The sequence below is a fragment of the Scardinius erythrophthalmus genome (assembly GCF_964197995.2).
Source record: "Scardinius erythrophthalmus genome assembly, chromosome: 2".
Classification (NCBI taxonomy): domain Eukaryota; kingdom Metazoa; phylum Chordata; class Actinopteri; order Cypriniformes; family Leuciscidae; genus Scardinius; species Scardinius erythrophthalmus.
This window is the reverse complement of record NC_138222.1, coordinates 66289092-66308710: the sequence shown is the minus strand read 5'-3', so window position 1 is coordinate 66308710 and position 19619 is coordinate 66289092. Positions and strand designations below refer to the sequence as shown.

The 19619-nt window shown below is 41.3% G+C and overlaps 1 protein-coding gene across 1 annotated transcript; it reads left to right on the top strand.

The window, feature by feature from the left end:
- Nucleotides 1-4154: 4154 nt before the first annotated feature.
- LOC308685881 (aerolysin-like protein) lies at nucleotides 4155-5102 on the top strand (the record flags this gene model as incomplete). The annotated part of the gene is made up of 1 exon (XM_081357991.1): nucleotides 4155-5102. One exon carries the CDS (start codon nucleotides 4155-4157, stop codon nucleotides 5100-5102), a length of 948 nt encoding a protein of 315 aa, XP_081214117.1.
- Between the last annotated feature and the right edge of the window lie 14517 nt (nucleotides 5103-19619).

Below are 19619 nucleotides of genomic sequence, written 5' to 3'. Positions count from 1 at the left end.
GTATTTAATCCGTTAAACACGTATAGTTTTAGAACTAATCTTCTTTATTTATTTATTTATTTATTTATTTATTAAGACTGACAATATTGAACTACTTTGATGTCAGCACTAAACGATTTTTGCATTTAAATGTAATGTGCAGTTTGTTGCCATTGCTGCCAATTTTAACACATTTGTGAATGTCAGTTGACAAGCATTAAAAATTAGTATACAGAATGTCAGTAAGCAAACAGTTAACTGGTCCCATTGACTTCCATAGTATTTTTTTTTTTCTACTATGGAAGTCAATGGGACCAGTTAACTGTCAGGTTACTGACATTCTTCAAAATATCTTCCTTTGTGTTCAGCAGAAGAAATAAATTCATACAGGTTTGAAACAACTTGAGGGTGAGTTTAATGATGACAGAATTTTCTTTTTCTTTTTCTTGTGCATCAACAGAAAGGTTTTTATGTATTTATTTTAGAGATTGTTTTGTAAATAAATTTGTAGTAAATGTAGTAAATTTGTAGTAAATGTAGAGGGTTTTAAATTGAATTTGTGTTGATTGTAACTAGGTTATTAAGATATTTATAATAACTTTGTTATTATTATTATTTTTAATTACAAATGTATTTAATTATATAATAGTGTACATGATGTATATTACATTAAAGTGTATGTTAGTTCACATTAATTGCTTGTCAGTATATTTGGAAGTACACTTTTATCATATTTCAAAGTTCATATAAAAATGTATTAAAGTCCCACTTAAGTTGTTCCAAAAAATCACTCTTAATTTCAACTAATTGCATTTAATTTGAAGTTAATTTGTGATACATTTGAAACTAAATACAAATAAAATGCACTTAAGCGGTGAAAACATTACAGTTAATTCACACTTAAGTGTATTGTTAACTGACATTAAAGTACATTTAGTTCAGTTAATCAATTTTAAAGACACTAGAAGCAATTATGAAAGTAAAAATAAAGTTGTATAAAAGTCCCACTTAAGTTGTCCCAAAAAAATCACCCTTAATGACAACTTATTGCATTTTATTTCAACTTAATATGTGATATACAGTATACGAAATCAATTACACTTAATGTACATTCAGTGCACCGAAAACATTGCATTTAAGTCACACTTAAGTGTATACATTTAAAGTATATTATTTGTATAATAAGTACACTTTATAAAAGGACACTAAAGTGCACTTTTTATTCACAAGGGCAAGGTCAGTGAGAGACTGCTTCATCATAGATGAGTAATGTCACTCAAGTCTTCTTCATTGGGATTTGTTCTGGTGATTGTTTTTGAGCTAATCATACTGTGTTAAGCTGCATTATGCATGGTTTTAAAATGGCACTCTACTTTGTGAGGTGGGGGGGGGGGGGGCTGATTACACTGGAAATCATTGATCAATCACTCGGGGTGTGTTTTAAGGACTGCCTGTCCCCTTCAGAGCTGTATTTAAGCAGCAGACTGACCAAACACATCACACTTCTCCAGCTTTGACCAGGCGAGCTGCTCTTGAGAAGAATTTCAGACTGCAGTCATTCATGTAAGTATACTTTCACTCAAGGGCACTTGACTTAAGATGTAGCTAGCTAACAGTTTCTAATACTTTGCATGAGATTATCCAACCCAATTTTCTTCCACCGCGTATCTATAGCACGAGTTCATGTTTTCATTTGCCATGCTCTTTACGCAAAATGTACCCATTGACTTTAATTGGTTGTCTAGGAGCCGCTTTCCAACAGGTTATTTTAAAATGAAAAGTCAAAATATGTTTAAGTTAGGTTTAGGGAAAGGTTTGGGTTTATATTTGCGAAAATAAGGATCAATCTGGATCTGGGCATTTCTAAAAAGTGTATAAATCACTATTTTTCTAAAAAAAATTATTTTTTTTTAAAAATTGAAATTCAGAAGTTATACAACTTTTATTTAAAAAAAAGTTTTGTCAGCATTGCGATTCTCTTTGTACACATATACACTCTTTAATGGACGTATGCACGAAAACACAATTTAAAACAACGCAGGCCTATTATTCATGTACTACTTCTACTTGTATTAAGTTGCTCAAGCAAGTAGTTAAAAATATTTAACCATGTACTTATATTAAGATTGCAAACATTTTAAATTAAAACTTAAAATTGACAAAACAGCCGACTATCATGCCTTTTCTTTTGCATTTAAATTTTAATACAATACATCTTGAATGTCACAAAGAACTTGTTTTTCCACCTCCACGAATGAGACGAGTGTTGTTCATTATGTCGCCTTGTTGAGGTAAATTGTAGTTTCACACATACTCCGTTTGCAGTGTGTATGCGGTGCGTATTTTTTTCCGTACCCATGTTAACAGGTCAGAGCTTTCACGCCGCACGCGGATGCGGTCCGGCGATCCGTTCCAGGTGCGGTGCGTATACAGCAGTGCAGAGATCGTTTCCGCACCGAGACTATTTCTGCTGTGCTGCACGCGCTGAATTAAAGTGACAGCACATGGTTCATGGTCAAAATGAACACAGATTGATATGAAAATATAATAATCTCACCATACATGCGTTTAATTGTATACTACAATTTTTCACAGTCATCTTTTTACTTTTAGAAGACTTTTAGTAAATTAAGGAAAACTACAATTTACCTCAACAAGGTGACATAACAACACTCGTCTAATTCGTGGAGGTGGAAAACATGCTAAATTTATCGTATAAAGATTTAAATTATGCAAAAGAAAGGGCATGAGTCTGCAGTTTTTGTCAATTTTAAGTTTTAATTTAAAATGTATGCGATTTTATATAAGTAGGCCTACATGGTTAAATATTTTACCACTTGCTTGAGCAACTTAAATATAATTATATAGAAGTATAATACGTTGTTTAAATTTGTTTAAATGTGAATACGTCTATTAAAGAGAGTATGTGTACAGAGAATTACAATGCTGACAAAACTTTTTTAAAAGGTGCTCTAAGCGATGTCGTAGAGAGACGTTACTACTTGTTGACGTTCGAATTGTTGTCAAACAAAACGGAGGCTTGCTCGACCCTCCCTCCTCCTCATCCCGTCTCCTCCCTCCTCCCCTCCCCTCCCTTCCGGCATAAAGGAAAGTCAAAGTAGTCACTACAAACAAAGTTGAGTTTTACTGATACTTCATTCAGTGTGTAATGTCACCGTTAGATAAATGCTTTTATATATTGCAGAACAGAATGCAGAAAAAGAGAAACATTATCTTAAAATCATTTCGCCACCTGAGGTTATAACTATAGCTCCCATACAAGGACGCAATAATAGCATGATAGCGTTAGCTTCGCGTTTCCCACTGAGCATAAACAACAGCGGTGTCGTAAACAAATTTAGTCAAAGTTGTCAATAGCCTATAAATGAACATTCAAATTCATAACAAACCGTGGGTTAAAACAATCATTCACACAAATTGTCGCCCTATACTGTGGGTTTGCTTGATCATTTAGCCTACAATAGAGATTGATCGCTAACGTGTTGTAGTCACCAAAGTTAACGCTGACTGCATAGTTCTAGCTAATGACATCCTTGTGTTGGTTTGGTGAACATGAACGTCTATTTAGAAAGAAAAATGGATTTACCTGTTCTGCAAAAACAGAGCAACTGGAATGTCGGATTGGAAGCCCTTCTGCCGGCGGAGTTCTCGCCACCTTTCCAAGGTTTTTCCGATGTAAATTCGGTACTTCCCGCGTTCCTTATCCTTTGTCCTTCTTCTTTGCAATTTGTTCATCAGAATGTCGTCTCTTTGGTCGTGTGTCGGACATAATTCAAACTTCATTTATGTCGTTCATATGGTTTATGACATCAAAGTACCGCAAGAGCAGTCCAAAAGCATAAGGAGCCATCTACTTTCTATTCGCTCCTGCGGTACTCTGATGAAATTCACCGATCGGTCTGTGCAGCGCCGGTTCAAGTCCAACAAGCCTATTATCAGGGGTGCTGGAGGGCTGGACATGATGCTACATAAACGCTTTTTGACTTTCTCAGTTTGTGTACATCTATAGGGTTCAGAGAATTATTTTTTCCCACAGTAATTTCACACATATCTAGTACAATTATGTGGTTTTGTTTTATTAATACAGTGTGTGTGTTTTTAAAGCTGATGTTAATTCTTATCTGATATTGCTTTCAGATCTATTTAATTCCAAGATGTCCGACACAATAAATCTGCATCTAATTGGTGGAGGCGGAGGTGGTGCATTCTCATTTACTGGTGTGGACAACGGTGCCAGTTTAGAGAAGATCGGAGTCTGGGTGGGAGGATGGCAGGTTAGGGGTGTCAGGGTCTGGCTTTCAGATGGAAGAGTTGAAAATTTTGGAGAAGGTTCTGGACCGTATCAAGAGTACACGTTCTCACCTGGTGAGTGTTTCACCTCACTTTCCCTGTGGGGGAACGGAGCAGGAACACGTCTTGGAGCCATCAAATTCAAGACCAGTTTGGGGAGAGAGTTTTTTGCAAAGATGACAGACTGGGGTTTAAAAAAAGAATATCCCATGGATGTCGGCTCTGGATATTGTTTGGGAGTTGTAGGAAGAGGTGGTGCCGACATTGACTGCATGGGATTCATGTTTCTCAAAGCAATTGAATCAACAGTTCTCACCGATGTCCACTATCCCACTCTCCACCAACTGATACCAAAGGTGAAAGTAGAAGACATCAAAGCCCACAGTTACAGGAACAACTCCTCCACCACACAAAATCAAACACTTGAAAGCTCAACGACTATAAATAAGAAATCTTCATGGTCTGTGAGTGCAAGTTTATCTGCAACATTTAAAATGGAAGTGAAGGCTGCGATTCCAGAGGTTGCTCAAGGTACTGCAGGATTCAGTGTCACCATTGGATTTCAAGGCACTTATGGTCAGGAGAACACAGAAGAGAGAACCGAAAAGCTGTCTACAAATGTAAAAGTGCCACCATGGAAGAAGCTTGATGTTTCCATCACTATTGGCAAAGCCACTTTTGACCTGCCTTACACTGGCACAGTGAAGATGACCTGCAAGAACGGCAGTGTGTTTGCGTACAGAACCAAGGGCAGATACAAAGGCGTCACTTACACTGATATCAAAGTGGATACCAAGGAATCTCCTCTGTAATGTCAAGACAGATTGCACATGTGATGCACAAGTTCTTTGAATACTTCTAATTTTGTCAATAATGTATCAGTTTGGGTGTTCAGGGAATATATATATATATATATATATATATATATATATATATATATATATATATATATATATATATATATATATATATTCAACATTTGTTGTTTTCAAATAACCTTATATAATACCAATACACAAATATTCATATAGCTTCGTACTTTGTGTAATCACAATAAATAATCTCTAGATACTGATTCTCTAATAATGTGTTTAAAATTACATTTAATAAAAAAAAAAAAATAAACCTTCTGTTGTAAGCAGTGTTCCCTCTACTTATTTTCTTATTTTCATTATTTGTCTCTATTGGGCGAACATTTCAGCCACATGAGCAACAGTCTTTATACCAGACTTGAAAAGTGACTAAATGTGGTTGAATCATTTAGTTGTAACTTGTAAGTTACAAGTTACAACTAAATGATTCAATGTCATTTAATTAATGTGCTATTTCTATTTGATTTGACCCTTAAAGTAACTTAGTTAAGTAAAGTAAAGTAATCTCTGTTGCTCTATGATGCTGTATTTCATTTGAATGTGCAGAAATGCTTATGGTTGGGATCTCAGTCAAGGAGTAATATCTCACAATATAGTGACACTTTATAGTTAACTTAGTGTATTACTAACGTAAATACTTTGTAACATGAAGCACATTTTTATATGGATTAAAAGATAGTCCAATCACAGCGAGTTCTGCGATAAAGTCACGGCCAATGACAACCCATCTGAATAGAGGCGTCACACTTGTTTATTTATGGTAAATTATGACAGATCTCTTTCACGACTGAAGGGATTGATTCCTTAAATATTTAATATTTCGACTGTTACATTTATTTTTCTCTAATTAAATATTAAAACTTGTTAAAATGATGTATAGGCCTACAGTTAAAATACAAAAGGTATAGGCTAGTATTTAAAATGTTATCAGAAGAAGTGTAAAACAAGTTAGAGTAGCTATGTACATATACATGTACAGTTTGTAAAGACATCAGAAAAAAATGGTAAAATTTCACTCGTGTGCATTAAAACATGTCATTAGTTAATTTTGAAATGTTAGTTAAGTTAACAAATATTCACTAAATTACTGATTTATTCACTCTTCGATAGCACAATTCACCTCTACCAATGGAGGAATATGAACCATTGTTTCAGAATGTGTTTTTTTGGACAAAGAAAATATTGAAACTATGTGTCTTAAACTTTAAAAGCGTGAAATGTATGTGGTAAACAGTTTTACACAGGCATGTACCACTTTCACAATATCTAAAAGATTAATCCGTTTGTGTTGGATTACATGAATGATTTGTGTTGCATTAACTGAAACTGGGCGGTGCTTGTTAGTTCCCAGAATGCTTTGCGCATGGCTGAATTAAGAGAGAATAATTGTTGAAATTAACTGTTATTTTATGTGTTTTTGAGAAAAGGGGAAAACTTTATAGTGTGTATTGTTTGTCACATCACTAGCCAGCTTGATAAATGCTAAGTCTGCTCCATGTTTTTCCAGTGTTTCCCGTAACATTTAGATTTAGACCTAGATCATGTGTATGCAATGAACGCAGCTTCTTGATTGTTAATAATATATTATAATGCTTTGCATTTTGAAAATAAGTTATGTAAATTATAAATAAAATGCTGAACTGAAGAAGATCTGCAACAACAACAAAACCAGATCAGACACACTGATATTCATCAATTCAATAAGAGAAACTACCAGGATATTTCAGGACACACTGAAGGAGTTTGCTGGAAAACTTGGCACACAGTGAAAGACAATCACAGACAATCACCCAGACAAAATAAACCTGATAGTTTCAACATTATAGTGATGTGAAAGTCTGTTGTTCCTTGTAAACTCACATTGAAATGAAGCTCTTGGGAAAATAAATGGAGCATATAAATATGAAGAGTATTTCATGATTATATATTTTGGTTCTTTATTTATTTCACTAGTAGTTTTTAGAAATGATGCGACTTCATTAAAACTGACTAAATCTGACTCAAATTTGTGCATGAATTTGTTTAGATAATTGATTAGTTAAAAATAAGCATTTTAATTCAAAAAGATAAACTAATAGGACATTTTCAAAAACAACAAATGAGTTGGAAAGAAAACTGATAGATGATTTTGATCTCTTTCTCATGGTGATTTTTCTTAGTTTGACAGATCTGAACACACACACACACACACACACACACACACACACACACACACACACACACACACACACACACACACAGACAGAGTTTGTTGTTGACGAATGTGTAAAGTGTGTAATCTTTGAAAATGCTTAATGTCTGATACAGGTGAAGTGAATCGAGCAGAAGAGATGTTTCTTGTTCAAAGCTTTGACTTTATCTTTATTAACTTTATAATCAACTGATTATTATCCATAAGTACATCATTTACAACAAGGTTTCATTTGTTAACATTAATTAACTACATCTTTATCAGTGCATTTTTATAATATTTTATTCCACACCCCAAGCATGAACGATGCATAAAACACATGATTGTAGTTCAGTGAGTTGAGCTAGCGCAGGTTCTGCCAGTAAAGGACACTGGTGTAACGTTAGCAATGATGTACATCTGAGACGGAGAGAAGTTATCAAGAGAAGGACATACAAACTAGAACACAGCCTCTATTAGCCAATGAATTAACTAATGTTAACAAAGGAGCCTTTATTGTGGAGTTTTATAGTGTTGTTAGTTTGCTATAGTGCAAAAGTACAGCATGACAATTACAATGTGCATAATGGTTAATATAATATGTGCCATTTGGCTGTTAAACCATATAAAATTGGTCATGCATTATTTAAAATTATATGTTACCCCTGGCTCAATTTTTTATTTTATTTTATTTTATTTTATTTTATTTTATTTTATTTTATTTTATTTTATTTTATTTTATTTTATTTTATTTTACTTGCTTTTATTGGCTTTTTGTCTACTGTTTATAATTATATTATTGTTGTTTAATTCTGTTTTGAGATGTAACTATGTTTGCTGTTATATTTGTTAAAAAAAATTATAATAAGAATAATAAAAGAAGAAAACTACAGAGGGCATTTTTGTACGGCTAGCGCGTCTGACTTTTTCAGTTTTCACATTGGGAATGGCGGGAGGAACAAGTGAAGCATCTAACATGATCAAGACTATTGAGAAGATCATCACACATTTCCATAATAGAATCAAACCAATGATTCAACATCACACAACTGATAACACCTTTGAAGAGATGGAGATGTATTCTGTTCACAATAATGCAAAACCTTCAAAACATTTAATTGTACTTTGAACTGCTAAAATTGGGAAAACTGCCAAAACTCTCAAACTGGTTGGGCAACTAACTAGAAGAATCTCAACTACATTAGTTTATCTTGATCATTACAGAATCACCAGCAAACGAGACAAAGGCAGAATAAATGTTACATTTATTAATCAGATGAGAGAAACAGCTGTTACATTTCAGAAGACTTTGGATGAGATTAAAAGTGCCAAAGAACATATTAACAAATCAGTGTAAAATCTGTTTAGAAATGATTGCACAGATCTTGAATTATCATCATCTGGTATTATTTGAGAAACATGAATCCCATGCAGTCGATGTCGGAACCAGATCTTCCTGCAACTCCCAAACAAGATCCAGAGCCGACATCCATGATATATTCTTCTGTTAAACTTCTGCTTGTCATCTTTGCAAAAAACTCTCCATTCTTATTGGTCTTGAATTTGATGGCTCCAAGACGTGTTCCTTCTCCGTTCCCCCACAGAGTAAGCGTGGTGAAACGCTCATCAGGCTTGAACGTATACTCTTGATATGGTCCAGCTGGCTTTCCAAAGGATTCATTTCTTCCATCTGTAAGCCAGACCCTGACAGCCTTCACCTGCCATTCTCCCTGCCACACACCAATCTTCTCCAATCTGGCACCATTGAGTTGACCAGTAAATGAGAACGGACCACCTCCTCCACCACCGACTGTAGACAGAATCAATGCCATCTTTGAAGAAATGAGATCTGAAAAGTAAATATCAGATTAATATCAGAATTAACACCAGAGATCTAAATCAGGCATGTTAATGTGTCTTGTGCATGTCTTCTGAAATGGTATTTTTTACTCAAAGACTTTTTTTTATTCTTATTCCATGATTAACAGAAATTTTAATTTGCTTCTTTTTTTTTTCCACACATACGTTTCACAGTTTATTACTAGCCCTGTATTAACCTCCGACAAAGTTTATAGCCATTGGCTACATGAATTGCATCTTAAATGCTCACTGAAATATACTCACATGAATGACTTTAGTCTGAAGAACTCAAGAATAGCTCGTCTGGCACGAGTCAGGAAGATGAGTTGTGTTTGACTGAGATGTGTTTGTGAGATGTGTTTGACTGAGCTGTGTTTGATTGAGATGTGGCTGCTGCTTAAATAGAGCTCCAAAGGAGACGGGCGGCACCTGATGTGCGGTTACAAGTGACACATTATTATTTTGGTTATGCAACACTCATTTCATTTGCATAACTTCCAGTTCATAAGAAGCAACTAAAGTATGTGGCAAATTTAAGATTGTGGTTTCTGTGCCCAATTAGTCTACACTACACTTGATTGATTGATGCCTTTATTCATCCCCACTGGGGAAATTCGGATGTCCAGCAGCATATAGTGTGTGTTATCTATTCACAGTATAGCAATAATCCCTAAAAAAACACAGATGGTGATATTATATAAAAATTTAAATAACGGTCACTGAACAAGCTACTATCAATAGTATGAATGTCCACATTCAAACATGTCCATTATACAGTCTTATGGCAGCTGGAACGAATGACCTCCTGAACCTCTCAGTCCTACAACTCATGGAAAGGAGTCGGCTACTGCGGCTGCTTTGCTGAGCAACCACAGTGTCATGCAGTGGGTGGTTCTTGTTCCTAATGATGGATTTAATCATGGCCATCATTCTATCAGTTATCAAGTCACCTAATGATTCGACCCTCCTTCCCAGCACAGACTCACACTTCTTGACTAGTTTGTCAAGTCTGTCCCCCTCCCTGGCCGTCATACATCCGCCCCAACACACCGCTGCAAAGAAAACAGCACTGGCCACAACCGACTGATAAAACAAGTACAGCATCTCATTGCAGACTTGGAATGATTTTAGCTTCCTGAGAAAATAAAGTCTGCTCTGACCTTTCCTGTATGCTGCATTTACGTGTATTGACCAGTCCAGTTTTTGGTCCAGGTGTACTCCCAGATATTTATACGTCTGGACCACCTCAATGTCTTCCCCCTCAATTACCACAGGTAAATGAAGATGCGCCTTACGCCTTCCAAAGTCCACTATCATCTCCTTGGTTTTGGTGGTGTTTAAAATGAGACCGTTGTGTCTGCTCCACATCACAAACTCTGAGATGACCCTCCTATACTCCTTCTCATCTCCTCCCCTCACACAAGCTGCCACCACAGTATCATCAGAGTATTTTTGTATATGGCACGATGGTGTTCTGTATGAGAAATCTGACGTGTATAGAGTGAAGAGGAAAGGAGATAATACAGTTCCTTGTGGTGCTCCAATACTTGTTTCCACAATGTCTGAGACCGTGTTCCCCAGTCTGACGTACTGTGGCCGCTCTGTCAAGTAACTGTTGATCCATTCGATGAGACCAGTCTCCATGTTCATATTCTCGAGTTTGCCTCTCAAAATATGAGGCTGTATGGTGTTAAATGCACTCGAAAAGTCGAAGAACAGCAACCTCACATACCCCCCTGTCCCATCGAGAAATGAGAGGGCTTGATGAAGTAAGTAGAGGACAGCATCCTCCACTCCCATGTGCGCTCGATAGGCAAACTGCAGGGGGTCAAGTGATTTCTGCAGTTGTGGGCCCAGGAGCCGGAGGAGGAGTCTTTCGAGGGTCTTCATAATCACAGACGTCAGGGCCACTGGTCTGTAATCCTTGACCCCGGAAGGTCTTCCACCCTTAGGCACTGGCACAATGCAGGATGTCTTCCACTGCTTCGGCACCTGACTCTTTTCGATACTCCAGTTAAACAGTATGTGCAGAGGAACCGCCAACTCTGCAGCACAGTCCTTTAGAAGCCTCGGTGGTATTCCGTCCGGTCCAGCTGACTTGCCCGGACGTATTCTTCTAAGCTCCGCCCTCACCTCCTCCATGCTAAAATATCCATTGTTGGGAACCTCGGAGGTGGAGCAGCCGTCGTGTGGAACAGAGAAGGAGGCAGCAGAGGTGGAGCAGCCGTCATGTGGAGCATAGGAGGCAGAAACGACAGAGGTGGAGCAGCCGTCGTGTGGAGCAGAGAAGGAGGCAGCCGAGGTGGAGCAGCTGTCGTGTGGAGCAGAGGAGGCAGAAGCGGCAGAAGTGGAGCAGCCGTCGTGAGGTGCATAGAAGGAGGGAGCAAAGGTGGAGCAGCCGTCGTGTGGATTAGAGGAGGCAGAAGCACCAAAGTTGGAGCAGCCGTCATGTAGAGCAGAAGAGGCAGAGGTGGAACAGCCGTTGTGTAGAGCAGAGGAGGCAGAGGTGGAGCAGCCGTTGTGTAGGGCAGAGGAGGCAGAGGTGGAGCAGCCGTTGTGTGGAGCAAAGGAGGCAGAAGCACCAAAGGAGGCAGCAAAGTTGGAGCAGCCGTCGTGTGGAGCAGAGAAGGCAGAAGCGGCAGAGGTGGAGCAGCCGTTGTGTGGAGCAAAGGAGGCAGAGGTGGAACAGCCGTTGCATGGAGCAGAGGAGGCAGAAGCGGCAGAGGTGGAGCAGCCGTCGTGTGGAGCAGAGAAGGCAGAAGTGGCAGAGGTGGATCAGCCGTCGTATAGAGCAGAGAAGGAGGGAGCAGAGGTGGAGCACCGTCGTGTGAAATCAAGGGGGCCGCGTTGGAGCAGCCGTCGTGTGGAGCAGAGGAGGAGGCACAGACCAGAGCAAACCTGTTATAAAAGTGGTTGAACTCGTTCGCCAACGAGACATCCCCTTGGATCACCCTTCCGTTCTCCTTATAGCCAGTGATCACTTTCATTCCCTTCCACACTTCTCTTGTGCTGTTATGCTGCAGTTTTTTCTCTAATTTTTCCTTGTAATCTTTTTTAGCTTGTCTTATGGCCTTCTTCAAATCACGTTGTGCAGCTCTGATTTTTTCCCTGTCCCCTGCTTTAAAAGCCTCCCTCTTCTGATTCAAAAAGTGCTTTATTCTGCTCGTAATCCAGGGCTTATTATTTGGAAAACATCGAACTTCTCTAACCGGAGCCACCACATCCTTGCAAAAGTTAATATAATCAGTCACACATTCAACTGCCGCATCAATGTCATTTTCTGACCTATGTGTATCCATTAATATGTTCCAGTCAGTAGCCTGGAAGCAGTCCCTCAGAACTTCGCTGGTCTCTGGGGTCCACCTCCTGTAAGATCTAGTGGTTACAGGCAGTCTCATTACACAAGGTCTGTATGACGACCTGAGGTGGATCATGTTGTGATCTGACTTACCAAGCGGTGGCAGGGCACATACACTATAAGCATTTTCCACATTAATGTAGCAGAGATCCAGAATACTGTTATGTCTCGTGTAACAGTTGACATACTGTGTAAAGCCGCCCATAAGTGAGCTAATGTCAACCTGATTGTAATCTCCCGAGATGGCGATCATCGCATCTGAGTGTTGTGACTGTATTCTTGTGTCCTGAATGACGTCACACGCTACTGAGGAATTTGCACGCGGTGGAATGTAAACAATGATGGCGATGATGTGGGAGAACTCTCGCGGCACATAGAAAGGTCTTAAACTCACCGCTAGTACCTCCACATCCCGGCAACAGATTTTCTCCTTAACAGTTATATGACTTGAGCGGCACCATCTGTCATTCACGAACAGCACCAATCCGCCTCCTTTCGTCTTTCCACACTTCTCCGGCTGTCTATCTGCCCGCACTAAGGAGAAACCAGGTATGTTGACAGCTGAGTCAGGGATAGCATCAGTAAGCCACGTCTCAGTAATACAGTATAGACTGCATTCCCGATAGATCCGATCAGATTTTATCAGGGCCTCCAACTCCTCACACTTATTAGGTAGCGAATTAACATTGCCCATGATGATCGATGGTAAAAAAGGCTTATACCGCCACCTCCACGCCGTTTTCCGAGCTCCGGCCCGGCATCCACGAAATGGTTTCTTCAACCCACGCGGGATCGGGTGAATAATCCCATTTGATTTGCCTTGTGATCGTAGATGAAGGAGTTCGTCGCGTTATTAAACACATTTTATGTCCTAATCAAGCATCAATACATAGACGCATTTACTCAACACAACACAGAGCTTTCCGGACTTGCTGCCAGCACTGTTGGCGCACGCGCACAGTTCACTGGCCCTGAGCGATTCAGTTCACTGGCCCTGAGCTTGTTCTAAGTTTCTGTGCCTGTGCTCGGTCAATGCATTTTCAAGCAACGTTTTAAACATTTGGTACATTTTAATCAGACTGTTTAAAGCTGGAAGACCACCTTGAGCCTGTAACATTGTCCAAAGTCATTCGTGCGTTGTTGTTTTTTTACTGCAGAAAATATTTTGTCCCAATTGATCTCTATGCAGAATCTTCGATACAAAAACATACCCTGTGTGAGTTCCTGAGTTTAATGTTGATCACATTCGAATATCCACACGATTGCAAATGTGACATTGATTTAATACAACAGTACAACAAACGAAAGGTATTCATATTAAGTGATGTTCATTTTCAACACAGTATTGTCAGTATGTTTTACAACAAAACAATAGCTCTGACAAAAACCACAGCAGAACTGTGCACGCAGCAGTTGAGTTAGAGTCAATGATTCATTCATTGCAGGATTTAGATGATTTAACGAGTTTAGTAAATTCTTCCTCTCCTATAGCAACAAATGAATCAAATTTTTCCTCAGGGAGACTACAATGCACTGCCTGATGCGATACTGTAAGTATATGGTTGCATAGTTATAATTTTCTCCCTGATACTATCAATCTTGTACTATCAATCTTATAAATGAAGAAGTTTATAAAGTCATTACGCACAGCAGTAAACGTCTGAGCTTGAAGCTTTATTTTTCGTTAGTTTAGCCACTGTTTCAAATAAATACCAAGGATTATGTTTATTTTCTTCTAATAGGGTTGCAAAAATAAGCTTTTAACGTCTGTGTGTATGCATTTAAAATAAACCCCAATCATCTAATAAAAGAAAAACTAATAATTTCTTCTACCAGTGCCTTGACTCGTTAAGCACTTAACTCCTCCAGTTCCTGGTCAAGACAACAAACTTAAATAAATGTTGATGTTAAAGGATATTTATAGTATTGTAGTATGAAATCTCCTTTTTCACTCTTTATTTCCTATTCTCGGTTTTATAAATGTTATCAAAGGAGCATTTCTAAAGTTATCTTTAGTTTGAATGGTGAATTAATGTATCTCCTGTTATCCAGACTTCTCTTTAATTAGCAAGAACGTTCTTCATCTTTAGACCCCACCATGTTTTGGAATTATTCAATGCCATGTCTAATGATACAAAAGTGAAAACTATGGTAGAAACATATTAATTTTATATCACACAGCCATCACAGATTCAGAATCTAAACCTTTAATACATTTTTGTCCATATAAGGCAACTAACATGAGGTTTCAAATATAAATTAATGAGCTCTGTTATGGTCTCCACAGAAATAATGATCACATGAGGGTGGTCACAGGAAGTTCTTGAAAACTCTTTCTCATCGCCTCTTTTGTAAATAATCTCCTTTCCTCAGGGCGTTGTCCCCTGGCATAGTTATATCAAGTTATGGACACTTGTCACAATGAAAAACAAGCCATCCAAGGAATGCGGTTTCTAGTGATCAGGCATGGGCTCATATTTCTGGGTAGACTGCTGTAACCCTCAATGATGCAGTTGGCCTAACACACATCCGCATTGTCCACATCACAGGAAATGTTTCCAGACGAAGGGGAAAACCCTCCAGACCGACACAACGAGCCTTGACAACACTGTCCAAACCTTGCTCTTCCTCATCCTCATCCTCTTCCTCCTCACCCATATCACCTGTGCACCTGAACTGGCTCATATTTCATAGTTGTTTTGTAAATCTCACCTCGGAATAAAGCAATGAAACGCACCCTGGAGAGACGATCTCAAAGAAAGAGCACAGTACATCGCCTGATCTTCCTCATTTCTGCATCCCCCTGATTCAAATCACTGAAAGTTCACTGAGAATGTCTATATATCACATATGTTGTATCTTGTGAATCTATTGTTTGTTCCCTTTCATGTTTGGTATAATTTGTTTGGTATAATAGTCTCAGTGCGATTGGTAAAATAATCTTAATTTTACTGCGGTCATGAGAAAGATTGAAAAGTTAGGAGAATTCTGTTCTCGTCTTTGGGTGGTGTCTCTTCAAGATATCTGATCATTCTCTCATGATAAGTGGCAGAGTAGTCTTTGGTAATCTGGTTTATTTCGAATTCAGACGAAGAAGCCAGCTGAACATGCACGCACGAGGTATTCATCCTGTTACTGAGGGGAAAGGAACAGTCAATACTTTTGAGTACTGTTTTTTCTTTTACGAGAACTCTGGTGAGTTTTGCTTGTTTATGCATTACTTTGACATTCAAGTTGACACTCATCTTTCTCTCTATATAAGTCCTAAAAACCAATCAGAGTTATTTATGATGTTTAAGAATGGATTTTTGTATGTTTAGACAACGTGATCTCATGAGAATACGTGTGTATTTTTACGTAAAGTGTAATTCTACCATACGTACATTTACTTACGTTTTATACACAAAGAAACGTATAATACTGACATAATTACAGCAGTAAAACGTAAATTATTTACGTATGAACAACTCTACCGACGTACATATTTGTACGTATTCTTATTTATGCATATTAAAATTGTGGCATTAATGTTTTGACTCTATTGCATTCAAATGTCTTATCAATTACGTTCCCTTACGAGAACGTTCTCTCGTACTGCGTTGAGAACGCATTGGGAAAACTCCTTTTCTCGAGAATATTGAAGCCTTTATTTTAAAACGCATTGCTGCAGCATAAGCGAGAGCATCAAGCTCGCGCGAGCTAGCTGATAGGCTGTGCTGCAGGCAACTGCACGAACCAATGGCGAGAGAGCAGAGGCGCGCGAACCAATCAGAGAGCTTGGCGCCCTGCCATACTCGAGCGCGCCAAATAGGGCGTGGCAGGAGAGTATAAATACAGAGAAATCTCGCCATAAAACAGATCTAATCTCCTTCAGCTTCGAGACTCACCTCTTCGCTGAAATCTCCAGAGAGAAGCCGCTCGTCGTGGAAAAGCCCTTCAGCGGAACAGCTTCGCATCTTGGCAGATCTTCATTGCATCGCCGGCTGAGCGTTTCCCTGTGGCATCTGACGAGTATCCTTTTTTTGCTATCTCACAAAGATCAAATCGCTGTTTTCACAGCGCGCAAACGGCGTTCATTCAAATTTCTGTTTGTGATTCCTGCGGGGTTTCCCTGCATGTGTCTGATAGACACACACTGTGTGCTGTCTGCCTCGGTCCTGAGCACACCGAGTCAGTGCTCACTAAAGGCGGCTGTCCACACTGTGACAGCATGACCATGGCGGTTCTCCGGTCACGTCTCACCCTCGCTACTTCAGAGGGTGAACCCGCTTCACTTCCGTCTTCGGCGCCCCACGAGCCCCGTAGGAAGAAGCGACGAGATCAGAGGATCCCTGAAAGCGGTGAGGTTGAAGAGCTCACGCCGGGTCTCTCCCCGCGTGCTTCGCCCTCCCCCCCATCTCCGTTTCTGTTCGCGAGGAGCGATCAACGCCCCTCTCTCGAAGCGGCGGGACTCGTTTCCTTTGGCGGATCCGCGGAGGATGATGACGCAGTTTCTGTGGCGGCATCTGAGAGCGAGGAATGGTCGGGCTCTGCGGACCCCACCCCCTCCTCTCTGTGTGATCGTCCTGACGCACGTGCGAGCATTGACGCCGAACTTTTCCGTGTCATGTCTCGCGCTGTCGACGAACTAGGACTCAACTGGCTTTCCCCAGCTGAACCTACGAGAGGCCGCCTCGACGAGTGGTACCTGCCGGGCCGCCAACAGGCCCCCCGTCAGCGCGCCGCCCCTTTTCTGCCGGAGGTTCACGAGGAGCTCACTAAAAGCTGGCGCGCGCCCTTTTCAGCGCGAACGCGCTCTTCAGCTTCTCATACTCTCTCCTCTGTCGACGGCGCTGAAGAGAAGGGCTACGTGTCTCTTCCCCCCATCGAGGAAGCGGTCGCCGTTCATTTGTGCCCTCCCACTGCAGGAAGTTGGAGGTCTAAAATGGCGCTGCCTTCTAAGCCTTGCAGGGCTACCTCAGCTATGGCCGCCCGCGCCTATACCGCCGCTGGCCAGGCTGCTTCGGGGATTCACGCCATGGCTACACATGGCCAGTTTGATTGTGCTTGAGCGCCACCTGTGGCTCAACTTGACGGAAATCAAGGATGCAGATAGAACTGCCTTCTTGGATTCTCCGATCTCCACTTCTGGTCTCTAAGGCCCATCTGTTAACGGCTTCACGGAGCGTTTCACTGAAGCACAGAAGGCTTCAAGTGCTATGAAGCACTTTCTTCCCAAACGCTCCAGTTCGGCTTCACGGCGTCCCAAGAGCGCGCCGCGGCCAGAAAAGTCAGTGCCTCAGGTTAGCCAGCCCCGCCCAGCGGCTGAAACCGGTCAGCACCTAAAGCCGGCAAAACGGTACCCGTTCCCCAAGCGCCAGGGGCCCAGGCCGAAGCTCACGCTCGACCACGAGCCTAAAAAGCCGTCCTAACCGACAGGAAGAGGGGTTCATGTCCCGCCGCGGCCGGACCAGCCCCGAAGATCGCTCGAACGCTTCTCACAGCCCCCTCTTCAGTTCAGGCGGCTGGAGTGGTTTTAAATGCAGAAATAGGGCCTGTTATTCGTCATGCACATCTGCACACAAACGCTGTTTTAACAGCGACCCACAAAAAGCACAAATCGAGCAAAATTTCACTTTCATGTCTAGTCGAGCCCCCGTCTCCAGGCGCTCAGTCTTCAGATATGATCATACCTCTGGTTCATCGGGCTCTGGCATGGCAGGCCATACCCGGAGTCTCAGAGTGGGTAATAAACATTATAAAGCGCGGTTACTCGCTTCAGTTCTCCCGCAGACCACCACGCTTTCGAGCTGTTATTCAAACTTCGGTAAGGAGCACATTGTCTCACGTCCTCCGCACCGAAGTACAGGGTCTGCTGGCAAAGGGGGCTATCGAGAGAGTTCCCGCCGCACTAAGCGAGTCAGGGTTTTACAGCCGTTACTTCCTCGTTCCGAAGAAGGACGGCGGCTTAAGACCCATTTTAGATCTCAGACATCTGAACAAAGCCCTCATGACACGGCCGTTCAGAATGCTTACAACCAAACACATCCTGGCGCAAATTCGCCCAGGCGATTGGTTCTTCTCAGTGGATCTAAAAGACGCGTACTTTCACATCCAAGTGAACCCCCACCACAGGCCATTCTTGAGATTCGCCTTCGAGGGGCAGACATACCAGTACACAGTTCTACCTTTTGGACTGGCACTGGCACCTCGTACGTTCACGAAATGCATGGATGCGGCTCTCTCCCCCCTAAGACAGCGGGGAATGCGCATCCTGAACTACCTCGACGACTGGCTCATTTTGACTCAGTCAGAGGCGGAGTCCAATACTCACGAAGCCTGGCTTCTCAGTCATCTGGAATGCCTGGGGCTCAGAGTGAACTTCTCCAAGAGTATTCTGTCGCCCAGTCAACGTATCACGTTCCTGGGAACAGTTCTAGACTCCATACTTATGAGAGCATGGCCCACATCAACCCGTGCTCTCTCGATTCAGCGGCTCGCCGCATCGTTCACGAAGGGCGCTTATGTACCCCTTCGAACGTATCAGAGGATTTTGGGCCTTATGGCTTCGGCAGCTTCAGTACTCCAACTAGGCCTACTGCGCATGCGTCCTCTTCAGCTGTGGCTAGCACCTCAGGTACCCCCTCACGCTTGGCGTTCAGGTATCTTGAGTATCAGGGTGGACCAGCATTGCATTCTAGCACTGGCCCCCTGGATGAACGCCAGCTGGTATCAGCAGGGCGTAAGCATGGGAGTGGTCTCAGAAAGGAGGGTCATTTCGACAGACGCCTCCAACTCAGGTTGGGGAGCCCTGTACGAGGGCAGGCCTGCCTCCGGCCTCTGGTCGAGCTCGGAGAAACGCCTACACATAAACTGCCTCGAGATGAGAACAGTTTTTCTAGCCCTAAAAACCTTCCTTCCACACCTGGCAGGACACCATGTCTTGGTCCGGACGGACAACATGTCAGTGGTGTCCTACATAAATCGCCAGGGCGGCCTCAGATCCCGCAATCTGTTCGCCATAGCTACTCAGCTGCTACTTTGGGCTCAGACCAATCTGCGCTCGCTCAGAGCAGCTCACGTGCCGGGC